Genomic DNA, 26,419 nt, shown 5'->3' on the forward strand with positions numbered 1-26,419 from the left:
CACAACTCTGTTTAGTTCTAACTGCTTGGCCCCTTGTGTTTTGTCCATCTTCTATTCTGCCTAGCCTCTAAAGAAATAAGTGAACTATGTTCCTTTAGTCCCCTTCCCACCTTTCTTTTGGTAGAGAAAGTTTGCTTCATTTTCCATTTTATTTGGTGAAGAAGTGGGAGTTGTTTTTTTCTCAAGAGAATCGCATTCAGATATCATTACTATTAACATTTTGGTGTGCAGTGTCTTCCGTTATGCAGTATCTTCTTTTTTATTTTGCGGTACGCGGGCCTCTCACTGCTGTGGCCTCTCCCGTTGCGGAGCACAGGCTCCGGACGCGCAGGCTCAGCGGCCATGGCTCACAGGCCCAGCCGCTCTGTGGCATATGGGATCTTCCTGGACCGGGGCACGAACCCGTGTCCCCTGCATCGGCAGGCAGGCTCTCAACCACTGCGCCACCAGGGAAGCCCCAGTATCTTCTTAATTGGAAACTTCTAATACGTACTTATTTGCTGTTCTTTCATTCCAATTTCTCTATTACTGAGAATTCCCAGTGTCTCGGGATTTAGAGGGACAGTTTGTCCATTCATTGTTTCTTGCCTGCCCTTAATCCAGCCAGGAATTTAGGTCATGTATTCTTGTAATCCAGCTTCTATTTTAGTGTCTGTGTTGGGATGTGGGGAGGGGAGATGTCTCTACATGTTTGCCTCCAATATAGTTACAGTGATTGTTTTGGGTAGGGAAGCTAGGTTAACTGCCTAGAATTTAACCACTTCAGATTCTTTCAGGTCTGCTCTGCTTGAGAGAATGCCTGTCATGGAAAAAGTAACCACAAATGGCCCTACTGAGATTGTGCAGACAAATGGAGAGACAGAACCAGCTCCTCTAGAGACCAAGCCACCACCCTCTGGGCCACAGCCCACCAGCCAGGTAGCTTTTCCCTTGCTTATCTGGGGATCTTCATGATCTTATAGTTCCTTAGAACCTATCTCTTAGCTGATACCTTTCAGTGTTCCTGGATTGATTGATGGTTCTCTTCCTTATTTTTAAGTGTTGAAAGGGCTTTGCATCAGATACAGATAAGGCAATGACTAATGAATAAGACTTTATTTCCTTGTTTAGGCCAATGATTTATTGGATTTGTTGGGAGGAAATGACATAACACCCGTTATTCCAACTGCACCTACAAGCAAACCAGCTTCTGCTGGTGGAGAACTTCTTGATTTGCTGGGAGACATCAACCTTACAGGTGAGGCCAGACTAGAGTTATTTCATGCTTTGTTAGGGATAAGGGCCTTAGGGAAAAACTGTACTGAACATAGCCTTTCTATCTAGCACATGAAACAGTTGAAGATGGGAGAGGCTAAGTGAAAAGCAAGAGTCTTCACAACATCTGGGATATGTTGCCATACTAATACTCTGGAGATAATTAATAGGGATTCCTTAAAGTCTAATTTTTAATTTTTTGGAGAGTAAATTACTCATAGCATTTTAAGATAGAAAGGACTGTCTCAGGTTAGAAAAGAAATACATCCCAAGAAATACATTACTTTTTCTAGGTTTCTTTCTACTCATGGTTAGTTTCCAAGAACTGTGGCTGTTCGTAGAGAGTGGAGAGATGTCAACTGTTTTCCTCCTTCCCTCTCTCTCTCCGTCTCTCTCCTTGGTATTAAAGCAATGGAAGGAGAAAGTCATCCATGGTTATAATATTCAAATATAACTTTTCATTTGGGAATATCTTTTCTTATCTTTATTTATATGTAGTAGACATTTGTAATTAATGTGTTCAGAGATATTGTGAACACAAGAGTTCAAGAGAGTCCAAGAGGGCTTCCCTGGTGGCACAGTGGTTAAGAATCCGCCTGCCAATGCAGGGGACATGGGTTCGAGCCCTTGTCCGGGAAGATCCCACATGCTGCAGAGCAACTAAGCCCGTGCCACAACTACTGAGCCTGCGCTCTAGAGCCCGCGAGCTACAACTACTGAACCTGTGTGCCACAACTACAAAAGCTCACATGCCTAGAGACCATGCTCCACAACAAGAGGAGCCACCTCAATGAGAAGCCTGTGCACCGCAACAAAGAGTAGCCCCCGCTCACCGCAACTAGAGAAAGCCTGCGTGCAGCAATGAAGACTCAACACAGCCAAAAATAAATAAACTAAAAAAAAAAAAGAGTCCAAGAGTATCACTGTAGCATATAATTTCTATCTTAAGTGACTTCTTTAAAAGTATAATGGAGAGTTACAGCATACATGACCTTATGTAGAAAACAGCCATAGGATAAAAGTTGTTGAATGCTCATCTAGACTGGCTATCATAAGCTAAATGAATTTTTTCCTAACGTAGCAGCCTCCCAGAGCTTATGGTTTATATTTGTCTTAACAGAATTTAAAAATGTTACTTGTCATGTACTTAGAGCCATTTACAAATAGTCATTTTCAAATCTTGAGATGCCAAAGCTATCCTAGATATATGGAAAAACAAAAACAATCCCATGTTTAAAACATAGTGTATGGGGAATTCCCTGGCAGTCCAGTGGTTAGGACTATGTGCTTTCACTGCTTAGGGCCTGGGTTCAGACCCTGGTCAGGGAACTAGGATCCTGCAAGCTGTGCGGCATGGCCAAAACAAACCGTAGTGTATAGATGATATGCTTTATTTATTAACATAATAGCCTTTCCATGTTAGTACATAATCTTACCAATTATAATTTTAAATGGTTGTCTAATATTTCATTAAGTGTGAACCATTATTTATTCAGTTCTTTACTATTGGCGTTTTGTTTGTTTCCAGATTTTTCTTATCATAACTGATGCCTCAACATACCGTTATTACATAAATTTGTCCAAATTTATTTTGGGTTTACATTCTTAGGCTAAGTTAAGTTAGGCTTAATCTGTCTGAATCTGTTTAAAGTAAGAAGGATAAATACTTAACGTCATAGGGTATTGTGAGGAACAGTGACTTAGTACATGCATGACACATAGTAGGCACTTGGTAAATGTTATTTATCGTTTCCTCAATGTATATGGCCATGAGTTTCACTGTATAGTCATAAATATTATCATCTTTTTTAAAAAGCCCTAACAGTTGAAAGATTGATGCTATCATTTTGTTAATTTTTATTTTTTCATTCAAGGGAATGTTTTATATTTATCCATATGTGCATTATACATGAATTTCCTTTTCGTACATTCCTTTTGTATCCTTTAACTCATTTATCATGGGGTCTTAATGTTTTGTTTTTGTTCTGACTTTCTTGTTTTTCTAGTCTTAAATGAAAAAGTAAAATGATAAAATGTTAAAAAGTCTAGATTTTACTTTCCTTATTCATAATGAGTTTAAACACGTTTTCCCATTTTTTAAATTTTTAAGTAAAAAAATTTTGAGTTCTAGATTCTGTAAGCCATCATTACAGTCATATCGCAATGCACAGTAATTTAAATCAGTAGAAAGTAGGAAATAAATTTAGTATGAGCTTTTAGACGAACTGGATCAGTGAGTTTCTGTTGTTTCTCAAAACTACGTATTGTACCATTGCAGGAGGAAAACAGCTAAAATTTGGAGGACTTAGGGACTCATATGTTGCCTGTGTGTCTTGGGTAGCCTGTGATTTTCCATGGGAACACGTTTCTAAAATTGTTTTGAAAATGGAAATTGTGGGAAAATTACTAGATTAGATTTATAAAAACTAGGATAACTATATGAATATTTGTTTATATTCTTCATTGGTAATCTGCTTGACTGCACATCCTGTAGTGTCCACATTTGTTTTAGCTCCTTGTGCTTTGCTTAGCCCTATGTATTTCTACCTTCCTTGCTAATTTTTAGTATGCGATTTTTTTTCGAGTGTACTTGGGCATTATTTTTTTTAAGCTAATTCAGCCTTTATTTCATTTTGTGAATTTTTTAAATGGTGTAATTTCAGTTAATTTTATAAGTAGTTTGAAATCTATTTAAGCATAAAATGCATTCTCTTTCTTTTGCTGAATTTTCTTATGCCTCTTCTTAGAATCTTGATTTCTGTTAGTTCATGATCACGTTCTATCCCTGGCCCTCCTTAACTTGTTCTTATTTGGAAGGATCAAATAAGTATGATAATCTGATGATTTCTTTCCCCCACTCCACACCACCTCTCCCAGGGTGTGTGTGTGTGTTAAAATTAATAAATGCCTTGATCTCCTTAGCTTGTAAAATAAAATGTCACTAAGAGGGTTGACATTCCCTGTGTACTGCCCCCTTATCTCCTTCCCTCTTGGTCCCAGAGGTAACTACTATCTATTCTAAACTAGTGTTAGCTTTGGTGTTTACCATTCATGTGTATTTCTAGAATGATACAGCGTGTAGTATTGTTTTGCCATTTTTTGCCTTTTTTTTTTTTTTTTTTCATTTTTTGCCTTTTTAGAACTGGTATCCAACTGCATGAGTACTTTTATACCTTGCTTTTTTTTGCTAAACATTGTATTTGTGAATAATCCATGCTAAGTGCATTTCTAGTGCATTCACATTTTTACTGCTGTATATGTATAGTATTTTATTTTGTCAGTGTACCGCAATTTACTTACCCATTATTTTGATGATGGACATTTTATTTCCAGAATTTCATTGTTAGAAATTATCTTGCTATGCACACTTTTTGTAACATGTCTCCCTGTGTAAATATGCAAGAATTAATCAAAGCATTCTTTCTCTTGTGAAATGCTTGTTCATTTCTCTTACCACTTTTAAATTAGGTTAACTTTTTTCCTTATTGATTTGTAAAAGATATAGTTCTAGGTAATCATCCATTTGTTATTTTGTAGCATACATTTTCTTCTGCCTTTGGTCTATTTTTTTTTTTTTTAATTTATTTATTTACTTATTTATGGCTGTGTTGGGTCTTCGTTTCTGTGTGAGGGCTTTCTCCAGTTGCGGAGAGCGGGGGCCATTCTTCATCGCCATGCGCAGGCCTCTCACTGTCACGGCCTCTCTTGTTGCGGACCACAGGCTCCAGACGCGCAGGCTCAGTAGTTGTGGCTCACGGGCCTAGTTGCTCCGCGGCATGTGGGATCTTCCCAGACCAGGGCTCGAACCCGCGTCCCCTGCATTAGCAGGCGGACTCTCAACCACTGCGCCACGAGGAAGCCCCTGGTCTATTTTTTTATGGGTTTTTTTTAATGAACAGAAGTTATTCATTTTAAAGTATTTGGATTTTTTGTTATTTTTATGGTTTATGATTTTTGCATCTTGTTTAAGGCATCCTTCCCTTAATTTGAGATCATGATAATTTTCTTCCATATTTTCTTGGTGAGATTTGTCATTCTGGCTAAGATTGACCTAACTTTGGGATGTTTCATTTAGGTGCTCCAGCTGCTGCTCCCGCCCCTGCCTCAGTCCCACAGATATCCCAGCCCCCCTTCTTGTTGGATGGGCTTTCATCACAACCTCTCTTCAATGACATTGCTACAGGTACGATCACTGGTGTTATCATCATTAGAGCAATGAGAGATAGTTGTTGAAGAAAGGAAGTAATAATTTTGGAAGCATTAGGCTGACTACAATTAGACTGATCTCCCTGTGCTTTCCCAGGCATCCCCTCCATCACAGCATACAGTAAGAATGGCTTGAAGATAGAATTCACCTTTGAACGGTCAAACACCAACCCCAGTGTCACAGTGATAACGATACAGGCCTCCAACAGCACAGAGCTGGACATGACGGACTTTGTTTTCCAGGCTGCAGTACCAAAGGTACTATAATTGTCTTCTTGGCCTTTTTCCTTGAATTAAAAATTGGCTGATTATTTTTTATGTATTTGGTAAGGGATATATTTTAATGTTCAGAGATCAAACTAAATTTGCAGATTTAACTCAAACTAACAGTAATTAACTATTATGGTTCATTAAAGCATGTTTTTTTTTTTTTAACTAAGCATGTTATTTTTAATGAATACTTTCTGCTTAGTCAAAAATATTCTTACAGTTAGTATTGTCTACAATGGATAAAGGAAGGGCAGCCTAATAGCGACAGAGCAGAATTCTACAAGGTGATTCATTAATGCTCAGGGCACTGAGGATAGGTTGGGATTCAGTAGTACAGTGGTAAAGACCTAAAAAGCACAAATTGTAATGTGGAATTAAAGTTCAATTGAGATGAGAGACTTCATGTATTTGATATTCTCTTCTAGTCACTGGATCAGAATTAAAAGTTTTTGCCTCTTGATAATGTGAGAGAAACATTCCTCCTTCATTAACATCTAGTTTACTATTGATGCAATGACTGCTTGTTTTTGTAAATTGAAGTTTTGTTTATACCAAATCTTAGTTTAAAGAGTGTTTATGTTCATCATTGAATAATGAAAAGTTTTGAAAAAGGAAAATGTAGAATGAGGAGTGGGCAAAATTTTTCTGTAAAAGACGAGATAGTGAGTATTTTAGGCTATATGCTGTCATAGTGCCAAAACTGTCATGGGCGATATATAAAGATGGTGGCTCTGTTCCAATAAAACACTTACAGAAAGAGGTGTCAGTTCATTCTTGGCCCATGGACCATATTTTACCAACCCCTGGGATAGATTAGGCTAATCTGATCTTTTCAGTGACATGTGAAGTATGACATTCAGACAACACAATTTTGGAAATTGAAGACCTTTTACTTGTGGTTACTGCTGACTTTGCAACCTTCTTTACTTGGATTTTTAGGAGTCAGAATAATGTAGATGTTTTACAAGCAGTAGTTAGTGGTTTCAATACTAGTTGTATGACATTAAGCAGGTTACTTAATCTCTATGCCTCAGTTTCTTCATTTGCAAAGGGGGTGTGTCATCGTGATATCTAATTCATAGGGTTCCTTTGAGGAATAAATGAGTTTTATGTGCCAGGTACTGTTTTAAGCACTTTTCGTATGTTCGGTGCTCAGTAAATGTTAGTTGCTACAACTTAGAGTTTTATACTTACTATTTTACGCTGCGGTTCTAGCAACATACTGTCTCTGCTTTAAAGTATGGCCTTCTTCTTGGTGTTGTACTACACAATGCCTATTTGCATATCATGATGTATCTTGAACTTCAAAACGTTGTATTTCTTAGATTCTACTAATACTATTTTTACGTTTTGTTATTTCTGAAATTGAGGTACATTTTAAAATTGATACCCTTGTCATAGTATCATTGGCAGCCTATTTTCTTTCTCAGTGGTATATAAAATAATGGTGTGAATTACAGTTGATGCCATCTAACATTTAATGAAATAAATGTAAATAAATGAATTTTAGCTTACATAATTTATCTTGACAGTAGACTTATGAATAAGTCCCAAAGTAATAAACCTGTGCATTGAGATTAAATTTCTGCTCTTATAATTTTTGGCCTTAGAGAAGACCTAGACCCACGAACCTCCTTCCCTCCTTTCTTCCTTCCCTCCCTCTCTTTCTCTCCCCTTTGCCCTTCTCTCTTTTCTCTCCCTCCATCCCTTTCTTTCTCTCTCCCCCTCTTCTCTTCTTTCTCTTTCTCTCTCTCTAATTCTCCTCTCTCTCTAATATTTTAGGAGACTAAACTTTCAGGAAAATTTTTGTAACCCTAGTCTGTAAAATAGCTGCATACATACTATATAGTGCTAACTATGACTTACCTGTCTTGCTCACAGCACTTTTATCTCTCTTCCCTGTAAACAAACAAAACAAAATCCACCAGCACTCAATAAATTATGGTGTTTGGCTTTTCCAGGTCTTTTGCTGTATGGGTTAGTTCTGCACATAATTTTTCTGTTAGGGCTTTGTGCCCCCAATGTAGAGATCCTGATGTGTTCCACATACGTATTAACAAACTGGCTTTTTTTAGCTTTTCCTTTACCTCTGTCCTGTAGGAGTAACCCTTGACACATTCCAGATTATATAGGCTTTAGAAAACAAAGGTTCAAGTCTCTGATCCCAACTGTCCAAATACACAAAAGTTTGAAGGCATGTAGTTGGTGACTAGTGTGCTGGTTTACTATTTTTAGAAAGCTTTTCATTTCTTTCTAGTTTTTTTTTAACCGCAGGGACCCATTTTTTTTGTTGCTGTTGTTTGTTTTGTTTTGTTTTTTTAGTTACATAGTTGATCAGTTACTATTAAGTGAGGTTGCCAGAACAAGAATTGGTTACTTTTTGAAAAGTGGTAGGCTAAAGTTGCTTCTACCAGGAAGGAAAGAGTAGCTCATTGCTAGAAACAATGGCGTTTTATAAATGCCATGAAGTGATAGCCCACATGCTGTGAATTGCTGATATCTGAAAAACAAATAGAATTTAGTAGTAGGTAAATCTGGTAATTGAACCATCATCTGCGTGTCTGACTGTATTTGTTGACATCTCTGACATAGTGTTAAGTGTATTTTTCTGAAGAGTGCCCTTTGTTCCCCCCAGACATTCCAGCTGCAGCTTCTGTCTCCTAGCAGCAGCATCGTCCCAGCATTTAATACGGGGACCATCACACAAGTCATTAAAGTTCTGAACCCACAGAAGGTGAGTAGCACATTTGAAGACATTATCTGAGCAAGGTGTAAGCATATTCCCTGAAATAAAATTTGCTTTGTTTCTCAAAGCTTTTTCTGACTCACAGCAGAAAAGAAATCTTTTAAAATGTCTGGTCTAACCTCCTTGTTCTTTTGTAGATAATGAGTGAAGCCCAGACACACAAAATGGTTTAGTGGCATCTCATTAAAATGCACACTTAGAGGACTTCCCCACGGTCCAGTGGTTAAGACTTCACCTTCCAGTGCAGGGAGTGCGGGTGTGATCCCTGGTCGGGGAGCTAAGATCACACATGCCTCATGGCCAAAAAACCAAAACGTAAAACAGAAGCAATATTGTAACAAATTCAATAAAGACTTTAAAAATGGTCCACATCAAAAAAAAAAAATCTTTAAAATGCACATTTAAAGAGTCCTCTATTTAGAGGCTTAAAAGTCTAGGTTTTTGCATGGGGAGGGGGACAAAGCAACCAGTATATCTGAATGTAGAGCATAAGATGAGTATGTTTACCTCATTTTTCTAGAAAATTGGATACAAGGGTTGAATCTTTGAGAAAAGCACTTAGCAAATGTTTCTGTGAAAATGCTCCTGAGTGGTTCTGTCCTGTTAATGTGGTTCTAGGATTGAAGCCAACAGTGAGTTCTGGAGATGCATTTTCTCTACTTGACTGCATGATGTTGGCTAATAGCTAGAGTATTAGGTGGTTTTTGTTGTTGTTTTTTGCCTGTGTTTCATTTTTAAGAGTTCTGCTTTAAAATAATGTGTGTTTTCTAAGATTAAAAGTCTATTTGTAGACTGTGCAGATTCTAAAGATTTTATTTCAGTGTGTAATTTTTTATTCCCTTTTCTTCTGACAGCAACAGCTGCGAATGCGGATCAAGCTCACATATAATCACAAGGGCTCAGCAATGCAAGATCTAGCAGAGGTGAACAACTTTCCCCCTCAGTCCTGGCAATGAGGGTCCAGCACCATTCTCATTCTTATCCCACTCAATCAAAGGAACTCTGGGAAGGAGATTATGATCGCTGCAAGTCCCCCCCAACTGTACCATGGGCATGAGGAGCTGAAGAGAACTGTTGAGGAGGATTTTCCTAAAGTTATTGCTGACCTTGAAGCGTTGTTAAAGACTAATCTCTTCTCCTCCACTGTTGAGGCCGGCTGCTTCTGGAGGCTACTTTGCACTCTTCCTCCTCCTCTCCTTTTTCTGCACTTCTCCACCCCTCCTACATTTACAGCCAGAATCAACATTCCCTGAGCCCCTGAGGAAATAAGCAGCTGGTCTGGAGGAGAGGACTGGAATTCATGGCAAGAAGACACTCACTCTGTCTCTGCAGCAGAGTTGCCCCTTCCTTTTACTGTGTTTCTCTGTGGACTGGGCGAGGTGGGGTATTTACTCCTCACTAGCTGGGTTACCATCTTCAGGCGCTTTTTACATCTGGCATTGAGAACGGAAATGTAACGGTGGACATCAGGGAGCCCTGCCTTTTTCTACTGGTTCCCCCAATGTTTGAAAGAGGCATTAGGCTCCTGGTAGCCTTTTCTGTGCATTGCTGTATACACACAGACACACACATGTATGTATGTTTGTTACCAAGAACTGGTCAGACCTTGAAAGGTTATTTGTAAACACTGGACAGATGCAGTTAAAAAGAGCTTTTGTTTAGATTTGGCATGAAGGATATGGTGCTCTATTTGTAATAGAAACTTCAAAGGCTCTTCCAGCCCCCCTTTCTCTGCATTCTTTAGCTGTAGTCATGAGTACTCTCCATGATTTTCAAAATTGATTCCCCTTAAAGTGCAAAGTGGACAACTTACAAAAGGTATATTAATAGTTATTAATGCCCCTATTCCCACTACAAATTTTAAAGTTTCTCCCAAACCCATGACTTGCCTGAACTATGGTAAATGGGTGGTAAGAGGAGTTTGCCACTTTTAAAGTACAGACTCCTTAACAAAAAGCACCTTTGCCCACAGGAAGAGTGAGTATCTGATTCACTCTAGAGCATATTGGAGTCATCTTCTCCATTACTCAAAATCTCCCTTTTTATTTCCTGAGCCTGGCTTGGACCTTGGCATTCCGTTTGAATTCCTTCTTCTAACTGGAACATTTGTGTTGTATCTGTAACACTGGCACTGAAATAAAGACCACGCAGTTAAAGAAATCTTTCCTATATCGTACTTTATGGTGTTGGAATGAAGCCTTGTAGCTTCCTTGCCCCCTATGTCAGAGGAAGTCTTATAGACACCATAGGGTAGGAATATCCTTTCCTGAGTGCGAGAAGTTGGTCTTTCAAGAGAGGCCAATCTTATGAGTATCTGCATCAAAGACTTGAGATCTGGAGCTTTTTAAACTAGTGAGAGTGCCGAGTGCTTTTAGAAAGGACCCTCATGTTATCAAACCTTAACACTGAGTTGCTGGCATGAGGTAAGGTGACTCTCCTGTGGCACGTGTTGAATGTACTGTGTATGTTCAGGTGCACAGGTGCCATGTCTGATGTACTAAAGAAAAGGAAAAGTCAGGCCCACCTTGCTCTTAAAACATTTGCAATCATTACTGCATTGAGTACAGTATAAGGACCACTTTGGCTTTGGTCTTAAAACTGGATACAGATATCCATTTCTTCCCCCTCCATTTCACCAAGCCTTTACTTAAAATCTTCAGTGTCTTGTCAAATCTAGCTCTGTATCAGATGCTAGATTATTCCTAACATTTGACAAACTGGAGTTGAACTAAAGGCTCCAAAGGGGGAACTTTCTGGTCTTATTTTAGTATTTAAGAGCAAGATTTGCTAAAACTTATTCTACTGGGTAAATGGTTGACTGAGTCAAGAACAGGATATTACCTTGTGCGTAGTTTTCAGTAAAGTAAGTGTGGTCTAGTGTGTGTTTCAAACAACTGCTCTGCCTGTGTGATGAAAAATAGTCTTTAAAGGTTTCTTTGCAGACTGATTTCATTCGATGGATACTTAATGCTGTGAAACGTGATAGGATTAACATAATATTGGTGGATTTCTTGAATAGAATTTGTCTAACATTCCTCTTGTGGTTGAGGCTTTATTTTCTCTCTCACGTTTATAGTTAACCAGCTCAAGTTTCTTTAGTTGAACTGATTTGAATCTCAGAAATCTGCTGAAGATCATGCTATGAGACAGTGCTAGCTAATGGGGCTGGAAAGGGTCTACTCTCAGAACAAAGTATCTCCTTGGGTGAATGTAGTTTTGAGGTAGAGTTATGTGATCATCCATAGCTTTGTCTAGACAGAGTAAAAATCATGGCCTTAACACAAAGGGTGCTGTGTAGAATATGAAATGATTCCAGAGAGTGAACCTGAGCACCGTATTGAAGGACTAGCAGCCAGGTAACTAACTGCCTAGGATACTGATGGTTGTGAAGACTGTTTCAAATGATTGGATCTTTGAAAGCTTCAGTGTGCCTTAGTTTCTAGGATCAGAATTCGTTCTCCTCTCATTTGGCCGTGCTGCTAAAGGAGAAATCTCTTAATTTCTATGAATATTTGCACATTTCAGTTATTTCTTTCCCTAGTATAACCATTCATGGGGGAGCAAAATTGTTTAGATTTACAACTTCAGAGCCATTGTGAGGAAAGGGTGATTTCCATGGCTGTTTTCATGACTCCAGGGTGATAAGCAGTGAGCCTGAACACACTTACTTGGACAATTTCACATGCACTTTTACCTCATTATTTCCCCTCTTCCAGAGTAGTTTTTATTCTGTACTCCCTCCCCACCCCCACAGTAATCCTAAAGGAGAATTCATCTAAGTAATCTCAGAAAACTGTAGGAAGGGTGCTCTACCCGAGAAGAAGCTTCTCCCACTATGCTCCGGTGCTGTTACCTCGAGGTAATTTGGACAGCCATGGAATGTTTCATGCTTTGTATAGTGATTATCTGTTCATTATAAGGTCTTTCTAATTTAAAGAAACATTCCTCACTGTAACATTTGGGAGGGGATTCCTTCCCTCTTGTAGATTAAAGATGTGCTTCGTACCCCTTTTTTGTCCCATTTATATAAGAAAACTGTCTAGCACTAACGGTTTGAGTATTTCCGTCTACTATATAACATGCTTTCCATTTTTATGTTGTTCTGAGAGGTTGGAAATTAGGGGATACTGTTTTCAAGGTTCAACTTCATTATCTTCTGCGTTGGAAAATATTTGGGCTATGAGAACTAGGGGGAGGAAAGTTTGAATGCGTATGTTTTTTTCTAGTGAATGTGTATTACCCACATTGTCCTAAACAGAGAGTGAGCTAGAGAGCAAAAAGTGGATACTCACGAGCTTTGTGGTTGGTGGAGAGGTGGTACACGTCTGTGCACTCAGGAGTTTGGTAATGGGGAGGATCACTGAAAAGAGACGTGCTCAGAAAGTCCTGCAGTTTAAAAAGCTTTGACCAGCTCTGGCTCAGGAGGGTGGGCCTGCTTGTAGAACTGGAAGTGAATAACTCTTTTTCAAGCAATAGCAGTGAGTGGGTCCCATCTACAGGGTTCCAGGACCTGGAACATTCAAACAGAAGAAAAGGCTGAAGCAGCATGCACAGTTGCTTCTTGAACTTCCACGAGGCTGATTCTGACTTCAACATGGAACATTGGAGTTTTGTTTTTGTTTTTGTTTTTGGAACCTGCTGTTGCGCTTTGTGTGTTTTGTTTTTGTTTTCTCTTTGGGGGCTTCATGGGAAAGAGCTTCTGAACTCTTTCCTTTGTGAACTCCCACTGTGTCCCTGTATAGTCCCTTTTCTTTCATAATGTTGTAAGTTACATTTTCATTAAGCCCCATCACATCTTCTTTACTGTAAAGATATTAAAAGGCTGTTTCCAAGCGGGACGGCTAATGAAGTTCTAATTATTGCAGACATATTTTTGAGATGTAAAAAAAATTTTAAATTAAATGATAAGTCTTAGAGGCGAGAGGAATAAAATGGATGTAAACATTTACATGGGATGCATTAGAATTCTGCTGTGTGTATTGTCTTTTGGTTGAAACAAATTATGAACAGTGACTAATAAAAAGTCAATACTCAATGATTTAAATTTTGCTTCCTCACTTCTTACAAGTGGATTAGAGAAGCCTTTGATGAGTTCTTATTCCAGAGCTTTGAGCTAAACTTGCCTGTTAATGTTCCTTTTACACAGAAATCTCACCAAAAGAGGAACTTGAACAAATTTTTAAAAACTTGAAGTTACAGACAGTGAAAAGTGCAATTGGAAATTTTAACTAGTGATTGTTTCCATGCTGGTATTCTCTACATGGGTGAATTCTCAAACAAGGCAAATAAATCATGTCAAGATGAATTGTGTGTTAGAGGTGGTCATGAGCTTTTAGTTTAAAGCGTCTATTTGTGATTTGTTCAAGTTTATCTGTGTCTTAAGAAGAGGAAGGCTTGACCAGCCAAATGAATTCTGTTTCATGATCTATTTTATATGAACTCTTCCATAGAAGTGAGAGTGGTTGAAAGTTGGGAGCTTATGTGTTCTACTACTCAGATGATCCCTGATAGTCCCTTATTGAAAAGAGGGAGAGTGTGATAGTTCGTCCCCTGAGAAGTAGAAGGAAGTAGGCCTTGGCAATTATCTAATTTATGCAGAAGTGCCCTTTGGTGCTGTTTGATAAGTGACATTTCTGTAATCTTACATGTGGCTTAGTTAAAATTCATCTTTGTTTCTAATATTAAATTTACTGGACACCTTCATCTCCATGTAACGAGAGGAAAATATAAACGCTGCAGTAGAAAACACTGGCCAGTAATAGACTCTAGACATTTACTTAATACAGCGAATAGTGTTCAGATTTGAACTTCCATCCAGAAGGACCAAATTAATTTTTATCACTTTTTTATTTTGGGGTACGCGGGCTTCTCACTGTTGTGGCCTCTCCCGTTGCGGAGCACAGGCTCCGGACGCGCAGGCTCAGCAGCCATGGCTCGTGGGCCCAGCCGCTCCGCGGCATGTGGGATCTTCCTGGACCGGGGCACGAACCCGTGTCCCCCGCATCGGCAGGCGGACTCTCAACCGCTGCGCCACCAGGGAAGCCCAATTTTTATCACTTTTTAAAGTATTTTTCGTGCTATTTCCTTCCCTAGTTCAGTTGTCCCCATATTCAACAATACAAAAGTGTTCAAGGAAAAAAAATCCTTCGAACCTGGAAGCCAGGTAAATACAGCCTGTTTATTTGAAACTAAAATAAGGAATATCTAAATCTGCTCAATCTGTGGTAGAAATAACAAAGGATTTAGGCCTAAAGATGACTTGTGATCATCAAAGGAGTGGGAACTAGCTATAAAGAAGCAAATGTAGTAAGCTCTTATGTCTCCTCTACCAAAATCTTACAGACGTGAACTCTCCTTCTCCAGACCTTCTTTCCATTTTGTAGTGAAGATTAGGAAGAGCTCCTGGGATAAAGTGTGTGTGTGTGTGTCCCTCCCCAACCCCTTTCAGGTGGAAAGAGAGGTATGCACTTACAGGAAGGATACAGAAAGGAGGGAGTCTAATGACTTCTCTGTCTCTTGGCTTGATTCAAACTGATTTTTGTAATGATGAACCTGCAGTGAGGGCAGATGGATATTTGCACAAAAAATCCCAGAGGAATTTATTTTTAGGGTTAGTCTGAGCTGTTTACCATTTCTAGAAATTGTAGTTACATAACCCTAGGCATACGTAATGCACACTGCCTTGAACTGGGGGAGAACATGAATATGTGACCTTTGAAACAGTATAAAATGTTAATGGCAATACATGATCTGAAAAGAAAACTCAGAATCAACTGGTTGTCACCACTTAACTGAATTGGGTCTTAAACCATGGAGACCTTTAAAGAGAGCTGCGTCATAAATTATCCCCTGCAACACCTGGGCTCCTAGCTTTTTTCTCTTTTTGAAAGAGGTACTATTGTTGTTGAAGAAGTAGTAAATACATAACTTTTAGCATATGCTTGTATTCTGAATTGATGCTTTAGCCCACTGTCCCATTAATTACAAAAAAAAATAAAAATCATCTACCACTGCTCTTCCCCAGCATGAACTCAAATGCTGGTCATGTGACAGGATCCTTCCCCTTCAGATGATAAACTAATAAAGAGCTTCTGCTCATGAGATCTGGAAAATGTAATGTGTAGTACCTCAAGAAACAGGCTTTTAGAAGCACTTAATTCTGAACCACATTTTCATTCTTTTCTCTGCCTGTCTGCCCTTGGTCAACTCCACTTCTGTCTCCATATTGGTGCTTACCCCTTACATACCAGTGTTCTTGCTGGAAGAAGTTACCCAATAAGCACTGAAATGGGAATCCAACTACTTTGAGTAGCTTTCTTGAAAGTAATTTCAGGGTAGAAAGAAAACCCAGGAGGTAGACAACTTAAAGAGTTTTTTTCACTTTACACCAGACTCACAGAGACATCATTTTAAATTCACTAAAATGAGACAAAGAAATGAAGATGACTGGAGATTGGAATTTTGGTATATACAAAGTAACTCATGAGAGGGGAGAAGGTAGTGACCAAACTTTCACAGAAGAAATAATTTGTACAGAGTCAGAATCTTTGCAAGAGTCAAATTTTGTCTTGGAATTTAAAATATCTATAAACGCATACATAGAAGAGGGGAACAGACTGCACTGACAGATGTCAAACTCTCGTTCTAAACCTACAATTAAAATATTCTTAACATATAGTTGGTCTGTACTAGGCAAGCTGAAGCAATGGTTAATAGGTGATACCAATTATTCAAAGCACAAGAAATTGTTTTTTTCTAATTCCTTAGAAGTTGCCTGAAGATTCAACACCTGTGTAGCAGGGGGAGACCTAAAAATCCAGAGGTCTAGAAGGTTTCCTAAGACAATTTAGAGCAGAATTAACAAGAGGACTCTAAGGAATTGAGTGTCTCTTAAATTTGGAAATTCAGAATAATAGTGACACTTATGAATCACTACTATGTGTCAAGCACTTTGTATGCATTTGCAAAATCTTCATAATAACTACTATACAGACTAATTTCTATTTCACAGCTAAGAACCAAAGGCTTAGATAAAATAGCACAAGGGTATAGATCTAATAATAAGAGGTAGAGCTGAAATTTGGAATCTGGCTGTCTGATTTGGCCCACTGACCAGTCACAAAACTATCACTGCAGGAACTAAAAGAAAATAATAAAAATTTTCTGAACTAGAATTGCAAATAATAAAATGGCTTTCAGACCAGACCACATTACTGCTTGAAGCAGAGAACAATATTCTGATAATTTTACTAAATGAGGAGAAATTAAAATGTGGCTGGGAGGTGAGATGACATTTTGTACGTGAGGTGGGGTCGAATTTGCTGAAGAAGGCCGTGAGCATCTCTAATAAGGAAGAGAAAGGGCCTTGCTAAGGTGAGTATTCTCAACAACTCGTTCAATGGTTTTGTACGTGAGGGTGACGGTCCAGTTTTTTTTTTAAATTGAAGCATAGTTGTTTTACAATATTGTGTTAATGTCTGCTGTACAACATAGTGATTCAGCTATAAATATATATACATTATTTTTTCATATTCTTTTCTATTATGTTTTATCATAGGATATTGAATATAGGCATCCGGTTTTGAAGTACAGAGGGAAGGTCTGGGAAAGGTCAGTTACAAGAGGCACCCTTGGCGGAGGGCAGCGTCCTCGCGTCACTACTGACAGGTGCAGCCCTCCACCCCCCCTTCCTTGTCCAGCCCGTACTTCGGAGGCGGGGACAGCAGCAAATAATCCTCCCTGTACCTCAGTCCTCCAAACCGAGGGCGGCCGACAACGGAGGCCCAGCCCTGCGGTGGCGCCGGGCTCCGCCCGCGAGGTCCCCGGCAGCCCGCCCAGCGGCTTGCGGCTCGCAGCGCCCAGGACGATCCGTCCCCACCGCTGCCCATCCCTGGCCGCGTGCCACCCGCCTCGCAGGCCCACGCCTTGGGGCCGGCGTCCACCCGGTCGCCGCCGCCACTCGGCTCCTTTGGGACCCCGGGGCCAGCCTCTGCCTCCCCCGGTTGCGCACGGGGCCCCAAGGCCGGCGGCTCCTGGCCCGACAGCGGAGCTGATAGTACGCAGGGCTTTCTCCCCGGACACCTGAAGACATCACCCCAGCGGGAGGATGGCGGCGGTGATTGGCCGGGCGCTGCGGTGTGCTGGGACTGCGCCGGCTGGAGTGGGCCGCCTCTGCCCTCGGAGCTTACCACCGAAGTTAAGACCCGCTTCTCGCTCCGGAGCGCGGGCCTGGAGGGAGAATCCCCGGAGGAGCTTAATCTCGGGGAATCGCTGGGCGTGCTGCAGAAGGGAGGAGGGGTTGGACAAAAAGGGGCATTCCTGCTGGCGGGAGTGGGGCTGACAATCCAGAGAGACGGTGACGGGGGAGCAGTTATGCAACAGGCAGCTAACGGGGCTTTTGGCAGGAATTGGGGGGGAGTAGGAGGAAGTGAAGGCAGATGCAGGCAAGGGGGGGAGTGGAGTCTTGAAGGTGATGACAAGAAGTTAAAATGCACAGGAATGTAGGGTGGGAAGGGGACAGTGAAGGTGGTTAAAAGGAGGGGTTGTGGGAGACACACTGGATGGAGTTTTCTACTAGCCTTCGAAATAGTTGGAGAGAAATTTTTCTGTAGGTCAGATATGTAAACTAGGTGTCCTGGAGATGGAGTGGAATTCCTTCTAAAGTTCTAGAAGAGGAATCAGCAGGCTTTAAAACTTGCCAGAGAAAAGGAAAAGAGAAAAGAAAATTTAGATTTGACGTGTTTCAAAACTACTTTGCAAAACAATGAAAATACATAATGTTTAAAAATTCATTAAGTAATAGTTGTTCTTTGGGATTGAGGGTGCGACTGTATACTCGCTACTAAGATTATACGTAGGGCATCACAAAGAAACAACAACATTGGAAAAAAATAATAGATTTGAAGCATCTGGTGAATCCACGAAACAACATAAATTAGAACTCTAAAATATAAAACTTTTTTTCTGCTGCTACCTCCCAGTCTTAATGCAGCAACTAAAGAAATAACTTTTCATAGTTTATCTCTACTTCTGCATAGACCTTATACATATTTACTTTAATCATGTTTTATATTAAATATAATTACATTATATTAAATATAATTTATATTAAAATTATATTTTAATTAAATATAATTACTCAAAGGCTTTTGGATATTTACTTAAAACTGTAAGGTCACAAAAATGTAAATTGTGAATGAACTTAATAAAGTTCTGCTGGCCTGGCTTATCAGGAAAGGGCAGGTCTGAGAGATAGGTAATGCCCTCTGGCCTAGAAGGTAAACAGCCTTGGCTATTTTTACAACTATTTTTTGGTGAAGAGAGAGTGAGTTGTGGGAGGGAAGGAATTGAGAAATGAGGATCTTTTTTGAAGGGTTCGACCTTCCTGCACTTCCAGGAAGTGGTCCAACCTACCCCTGGTTCCGTGGGGTTCCAATCTGGGGACCATTAGAAAGAGTCCAGAAATTAATCTTGATTATAGTGCTGAGCTGGTGATGTGGGAGGCTAACAGTGTCTTGGACCTTTGCATCCTTGCAAATGAATGGGATCGACTATGAAGAATAGGTGCGGTGTGTTCTACAGACAGAAGTTCCCTTCAGTAGCTGAGTGGTTGAATTTTGTGTCAGGTGAAACTGGAAAGGAATATGTAAGTAGAAGACTTTCAGAATCGGGAAGAAAGCCATAGTTTCCTACATGTTCTTTTCTGAAAACCCTTTTAAAAAGGCTTACCATTCTTTTCTTTTCTGTAACTCTTCTATACTTAATACCAAATCGTGAACATCATTATTGTCAAAGAGTATAGATCGTCATAAAAAGGCTAATATAGCTAAACTGGTGTAACTTTAGCCAGATTAGATCTAGGTCCACCATATGGCCTACTGGAAAATTTGATTCAAAATCTGCCCCCAGATTTATTTAGCAAATTGCTATTTATTTATTTATTTAAACATCTTTATTAGAGTATAATTGCTTTACAATGGTGTGTCAGTTTCTGCTTTATAACAAAGTGAATCAGTTATACATATGTCCCCATATCTCCTCCCTCTTGCATCTCCCTCCCACCCTCCCTATCCCACCCCTCTAGGTGGTCACAAAACACCGAGCTGATCTCCCTGTGCTATGCAGTTGCTTCCCACTAGCTAGCTATTTTACGTTTGGTAGTGTATATATGTCTGTGCCACTCTCTCACTTTGTCCCAGCTTACCCTTTCCCCTCCCCGTATCCTCAAGTCCATTCTCTAGTAGGTCTGCATCTTTATTCCCGTCTTGCCCCTAGGTTCTTCTGACCATTTTCTTTTTTTTTTTTTTTAGATTCCATATATATGTGTTAGCATATGGTATTTGTTTTTCTCTTTCTGACTTACTTCACTCTGTATGACAGTCTCTAGGTCCATCCACCTCACTACAAATAACTCAGGTTTGTTCCTTTTTATGGCTGAGTAATATTCCATTGTATATATGTGCCACATCTTCTTTATTCATTCATCTGTTGATGGACACTTAGGTTGCTTCCATGTCCTGGCTATTGTAAGTAGAGCTGCAGTGAACATTTTGGTACATGACTCTTTTTGAATTATGGTTTTCTCAGGGTATATGCCCAGTAATGGGATTGCTGGGTCGTATGGTAGTTCTATTTTTAGTTTTTTAAGGAACCTCCATACTGGCTGTATCAATTTACGTTCTCACCAACAGTGCAAGAGGGTTCCCTATTCTCCACAGCAAATTGCTATTTAGAATATAGTCCTTTATAACTGTAGTTGGAATATAAGTATGAGATTTTTAATACTCTTTAAGATTATTAGGAGTATCCTTGAAGCAGAAATTTCCAGATGTTTGGAAATTTGGAGAGGTTTTTTTTTCTTTTCTTTTTTACTCAGTCTGTAGAAGAAATGAAGTTATAATTAATCTAGTCAGTGGATTCTGTGAGACGTGTTTTTTCAATAATAGTTTCAGGTTTTTATCAAAATAATGTGTTTGTATGGTTTTTAAAATCAATTACTACCAAAAAGATTTTAATGAACTGAAATATTCTTCCCCTCTTTATCTCATCCACCCCTTCCAAAATATTCCTTAGCATGTATATTCCTAGAGATGAGCCCATATTCTAAAGTTTTGAATGCAGAAACATATCTCCTACTTCAGGATATTTCACAGTCTAGTAGAACTCACTGAGTATGAAGAGTTACTTCAGTAGATCCTGTTCTACCATGCATACCTTAGAGTTAGTTCATTGGGCGTTTAATAGTTTATCACCTTTGAACTGATCAGAGCCCTCATTTTTAGAGGGTTAAAAGTGTAAAACTGAAGTGGGTACTTAAATCATGGCTTACTCTGAAGATTTCGGCTTTCTAGAAATATCTTTAAGTCTTAAATGTGCTCTTTATACACTTGTTTGATGTGAGGGTGATTATAGTTATGTTCCCTTTTAGAGAAACTTGTCAATAGTTCTTATATAAGAGTAAAGGGAGGAAATAAAGTGTTCTCCATCTAGCATTTCCAGTGGAATAGTGATTCTAAAAGCTGCAAGCATCTCAGAGGACAGAAGTGACCTTTCCAACATTTACCTGATGGTTTAGGCAGTGGAGAAGGAAGCACTAGGTAATTCAGCAGTAACTAATGATAGCTAAACAGTCCATCTAGATTGTTGCCAGAAGGCTATGCTTGCTTGGTATCTAGGCCGTTAAATGCCCATTGAACAGGTTTAAGAGAATGATATCTACTAAAGTTCTAACTCAGCAGTTTATTTTCATGGGGTGGAATATATCATATAAACAGGAGATACATTCTTTGACCAACAACACATGGGTTTCAACAGTGTAAAGTTCTTAAAACTTTATGTATAGTCTTTTCTTTTTTTTGCGGTACATGGGCCTCTCACTGCTATGGCCTCTCCCGTTTCGGAGCACAGACTCCGGACGCGCAGGCTCAGCGGCCATGGCTCACGAGCCTAGCCGCTCCACGACATGTGGGATCTTCCCGGACCGGGGCACGAACCCGTGTCCCCTGCATCGGCAGGCGGACTCTCAACCACTGCGCCACCTGGGAAGCCCTATGTATAGTCTTAAGGGAAATAGATATACACATTAAAAAATGACTGTTAAAAATCCTCACAGAAGAAAAATCATGGACGGACTAATGTAATACTTCCTGGGGTCTGCCTTGACTTTTCTAAGATTGATAAGGTTAGTGGGATATTATTTGACCTTATAAAGTTTTTTTAAAGAAACTTTTTGGTGGATGTGTGGAGTGGTGTCCACTGGCCCTCTCTTAATAGCAGTGAGCAAAATTTCTCTCCACTAAGTGCAGAATGCAGAGCTTCCTTGTATAAATGTTACTGCACTGTATAGAATACTGTTTTCAGATGGTTCAGTTGACCTTTACCAAAGATTAAAAAATAAGGAATATTTAAAATCACTGTCTAATTATGCAGTGGTTAAGATTATTTAGTGGTGCAAATATGATGGTCCCTGTGTTTATAAAATATGTGCTCAAAAGCCCTTTGTTAATTCTGAGATGTTCAGCTTTGAGAAAATGCTCTTTATGAGAAGAAAGACGCCTAGTTCCCACTTGTAGCAGGGGTTTATCCTATTTATCTAAAGTTAGAATCAGTAATAATCCTCATGGTTTTGATTAGCTGTACTTAAATCCCTAAGATCTGTGAAATGATCGATTCACCTATTATCATAAATTTAAACAATGAAGCCATTCTCGATTTCTTGTTTTTCTTTTTCTCCATGCGGGGAATACCTTCTAACTTTTCCTTCCCCTTTCTTTATCATCTTCAGAGATTTAATTTTAGGTGCTACAGTTATCCTCAAATATTTAATCTCAGTAATTACAAAAATAATATTTGCTTTATTTATAGATATTTCTGTTTTCCAATGAGGAATAGTAGCAAAAGTATTTTATTTACTTTGTGGCTGATACAGAGGAAAGGTGATAGGGTTTCCTATAAAAATGGAGATTTTTTTTCCCCAAGTTTGTTCAACTTCTTGCTAAAGCTAATTAGGCTAAAGTACAGACTGGGAATAAATGTCTGTGACATCACTGAGTTCTGCATGCATCTCTGGGCCACCCAGGTGCTAAGGTACTGTACTAGGTTCTCAGTGTATAAGAGAAGAAGAAATACCAAATAAATAATTAAAAACTCATTGTGATTTACATGGGAATGGAAGCATGTTTAAGGTGAAGAAGTTCTGTGGAGGAGAGTGTAGAGTTATTAATTCTTTTTAATTAGTAGGAGAAAGCAGGGATGGGAGACATGGAAAGCTCCACAGAGAGGGTGACGTTTGAGTAATTTTGAAGAATAACTACTCAGATGGACAAGATGGAGAAGGACATTTCAGGCAAGTCACAGAATTGTGGAATAGTTGGTGTGTTCGGGGAGTTGGATATGACAAACAGAGTGAAATACAGTGGGGAGTGGCCCTAGAAAGGTGGGTCAGTGTAATTGTTTGTGGAAATAAGTTTTTTATTAATGGGAATAGAAATGGCCCATTAAAAAAAAATAGAGCAGGTAAATATTGATCTTTAGAAACTTGTTATATTGCTGTAGCAGTTGTTTTTGCTCTGAGATAATGTGACTTCACAATGTATATGCATACCTAAGTTATCAAATGCAACAGTAATTTTTCTTTTGAAACAGGATAATGGAAAGAATATTTGTGCAGTATTGTGTTGATTCTGTAGTTCCTTATTTGGGATATGAGGCAGAGGACTAGGACCCTAGAGGAACTTTCGGTTTGCATATGGAGACATACAGAAATGTTTATTGCAGCATTGTTTCCGACACTGAAAAATTAGAAACAAACTAAATGCCCTCAGCAGGAGAATGGATAAATTTCAGTGTATTCGTATAATGGAATGTTATTCAAGAGAATGAGCAGGGTGTATTAATCATAGATACATCTCTAAACCAATGTTGAATCAAACAAAAAAAATTGCAGGGTGAAACATAAGTATGTTAGGTTTTAGATAAAGTTTTAAATCATGTAAAACAATACTATATAGAGTTTATAGATATATACGTATATGGCAAACACAAAAAATATATGGGAGGACTTCCCTGGTGGCACAGTGGTTAAGAATCCGCCTGCCAATTCAGGGGACACGGGTTTGAGCCCTGGTCTGGGAAGATCCCACATGCCATGGATCATCTAAGCCCGTGAGCCACAACTACTGAGCCCACATGCCACAACTACTAAAGCCCACGCACCTAGAGCCCGTGCTCTGCAACAAGAGAAGCCACCACAATGAGAAGCCCGTGTACCGCAACGAAGAGTGGCCCCCGCTCGCCACAACTAGAGGAGGCCCATGCGCAGCAACACAGACCCAACGCAGCCAAAAATCAATCAACCAATCAATCAATAAAAATCAGAAATTAAAAAAAAATGCATGGGATGATAAACACTGTAGTAGAGTGTTTATTTCTGGGGAATGAGGGAGGTGAATGGGATTGTTTTAGGTAGTAGGTGGCTTTAGCTATATATGTAAGGATATATCATATATATGTTCTTTAGAATAATGATCTGAACTAAATATGGCAAAATATTAAAGTTTGTGAAAATTAGATAGTAGGTACACTACTGTTCTTGACATTTTTATGAAAACATAAAGAAAAAAAAAGGTCAGAAGATGACTGACAGGGACTTTCCTGGTGGTCCAGTGGTAAAGAATCGGCCTTCCAATGCAGGGGACATGGGTTTCGATCCCTGGTTGGGGAATTAAGATCCCATATGCCACGAGGCAACTAAGCCCATGCGCCTCAAACTACAGAACCCACATGCCCTGGAGCCTGTGCGCCACAATTAGAGAAAGAAAACCCGCACACTGCAATGAAGTTCCTGTGTGCCGCCACTAAGACCTGACGCAGCCAAAAATCAAAAAGTAAAAAAAAAGTAAAAGTAGAAAAAAAAAGATGATGGACAGAGACATGAACAGCTAGCAGTAAAGAGAATGAAAATTTTCAGTTTAGGGCTGGGCATGGCAGGTGCAGAAGGCTCTGTGAGAGGAGGCGGTACTGAGTCAAGTATTGGTGACTACGGAGTGGAAAGGTGGGCTGAGGACTGAATGTGTCTAATTCAGTCAGACATTTGAGCTAATGATTTCTTTTTCCTGACGTTTTTAGAGAACTATGAAACGCAATGGGAGCAGACATTGTCTGAATAGGAGAAGTAGGTTTGGTTCTCGAGAGAGAGACTGGCTGCGAGAAGATGTGAAGAGAGGCTGTGTTTACCTGTACGGAGCAGACACCGCCACGGCCACTGCAGCCAGCGCCTCCGCCACTGCCTCCTCCTCCTCCGACTTACATCTTGTCCTTTGCACAGTAGACACGCCAGCGTCAGAAATTTGTGCTGGAGAGGGAAGGGAACGTCTTTATTTGCAGCTTCATGGAGACCTGGTCAGGTGAGGTCAGAGTTTTACCACTAATTCTCCTGCAATATAAGTCACATGTGTTTCTGCTTGGAAGTGGGCTTTAGGACTTCATTCGTGCTGGAGCTGATGATGGTTATGGGGTCACTAGGCTTGAAAAAAGATTTCTCCCTGGAATGCTGACATTAGGATTCTTGAATTTAAAAACTGTCAGTTTTTAAAGGAAAAGGAAGGGAAATTTGATAATTACTTCATTTGAATTATATCATAGGTCAGATATCTAAATTTAAAATAAATTAAAAAAAAATTTTTTTAAACATTAAATTTATTTATTTTTGGCTGCATTGGGTCTTTGTTGCTGTGCGCGGGCTTTTCTCTAGTTGCAGCGAGTGGGGGCTACTCTTCGTTGCGGTACCCGGGCTTCTCAATGCAGTGGCTTCTCTTGTTGTGGAGCACGGGCTGTAGGCGCACGGGCTTCAGTAGTTGTGGCTCACAGGCTCTAGAGCACAGGCTCAGTAGTTGTGGCTTGCGGGCTTAGTTGCTCTGTGGCATGTGGGATCCTCCCGGACCAGGGCACGAACCTGTGTCCCCTGCATTGGCAGGCAGATTCTTAACCACTGCGCAGCCAGGGAAGCCCTGATTCAGCTTTTTAAAAAAAACTATTAGTTCTTTGAGTTAGACCTCAAATAAGAGCTCCTTAAGTGCCTGACCACTGACTTTCTCTCCTCCTCTTTCCCTGTAATAAATAAATGTCTCAAAACAGAATTCAAAACTGTGGATTCAGTACTGTTGAAAGTGAGAAAGGAGGCTTCCACTTACACCTAAAAATGTGGCAATGATAGTAACACCTTTAGCTGAGCTAAACATTGATATCATTTTAAAGTCTAAACAGGGGTTTATTATTATTTTCCTTTAGGATTTGGACTAATTCCTGAAAAAGTAGACTAGCACTTGAATGTTTTCCTTGTTCACCAGTTAACTACATTTCCTAAATCCATTTGTAAAACGAAAGGATCAGACTGGGTGACCCTTAGGCTTTTCTAAATCTTAACACTGATTCCGATCTAATTTTATCAGGTGGAAAGCCTTGACCTACATTATAGCTGGTAGTGATTGACGGAGTTCAAGTATTTAAACCTAAGACTTATTACTCATCTGTATACCAATGTGTGTATACATAAAAGTACTAGAAAAGTGGAGAAAACCCCACTTGAATTGACTTGCTACTACTAGTTGTGTAGTTAAGAATCCAAATGTGATACAATTTACTTTAGTGAATCTAAACTGTACTTAAAATGGAGAGTTTGTCTCTTTTTAGTCCTGTAGCCTTGATAATTTCTAATGAAATAGCTCTTTGAAAACATAATTGATTATAAAATAATGAAAACACTGTTGAACTGTGGTTTGAAGATATGAATATATTTTCTTTTTTTAAAAATTTTAAAAAATTTGTACAATTTTTAAAGGTTACACTCCATTTGCAGTTATTATAAAATATTGGCTGTATCCCCTGTGCTGTACACTACATCCTTGTAGCCTGTCTGACACCTAGTAGTTTGTGCCTCCCACTCCC

General features: G+C 39.5%; 2 protein-coding genes across 3 annotated transcripts in view; both read left to right on the plus strand.

The window, feature by feature from the left end:
* The window catches only part of AP1G1 (adaptor related protein complex 1 subunit gamma 1), an 81,462-nt gene extending 67,681 nt beyond the window's left edge, over window positions 1–13,781 (plus strand). For both annotated transcript variants that reach the window (XM_024735588.1, XM_024735589.1), the window contains 6 exons: window positions 777–918; window positions 1,111–1,237; window positions 5,330–5,437; window positions 5,558–5,718; window positions 8,366–8,464; window positions 9,331–13,781. In XM_024735588.1, the coding sequence (XP_024591356.1) occupies window positions 777–918; window positions 1,111–1,237; window positions 5,330–5,437; window positions 5,558–5,718; window positions 8,366–8,464; window positions 9,331–9,432 (739 nt within the window). In that variant the 3' untranslated portion in view covers window positions 9,433–13,781. The remainder of the gene's footprint in view (window positions 1–776; window positions 919–1,110; window positions 1,238–5,329; window positions 5,438–5,557; window positions 5,719–8,365; window positions 8,465–9,330) is intronic.
* Window positions 13,782–24,605: 10,824 nt separating this feature from the next.
* PHLPP2 (PH domain and leucine rich repeat protein phosphatase 2) overlaps window positions 24,606–26,419 on the plus strand; it is a 64,452-nt gene continuing 62,638 nt past the window's right edge. The window contains exon 1 of the mRNA XM_024735666.1: window positions 24,606–24,879. Within this exon, the coding sequence (XP_024591434.1) occupies window positions 24,608–24,879 (272 nt within the window). The 5' untranslated portion in view covers window positions 24,606–24,607. The remainder of the gene's footprint in view (window positions 24,880–26,419) is intronic.

This window comes from Neophocaena asiaeorientalis, unplaced genomic scaffold (assembly GCF_003031525.2).
Source record: "Neophocaena asiaeorientalis asiaeorientalis breed wild unplaced genomic scaffold, Neophocaena_asiaeorientalis_V1.1 scaffold40, whole genome shotgun sequence".
NCBI classification, from domain to species: domain Eukaryota; kingdom Metazoa; phylum Chordata; class Mammalia; order Artiodactyla; family Phocoenidae; genus Neophocaena; species Neophocaena asiaeorientalis.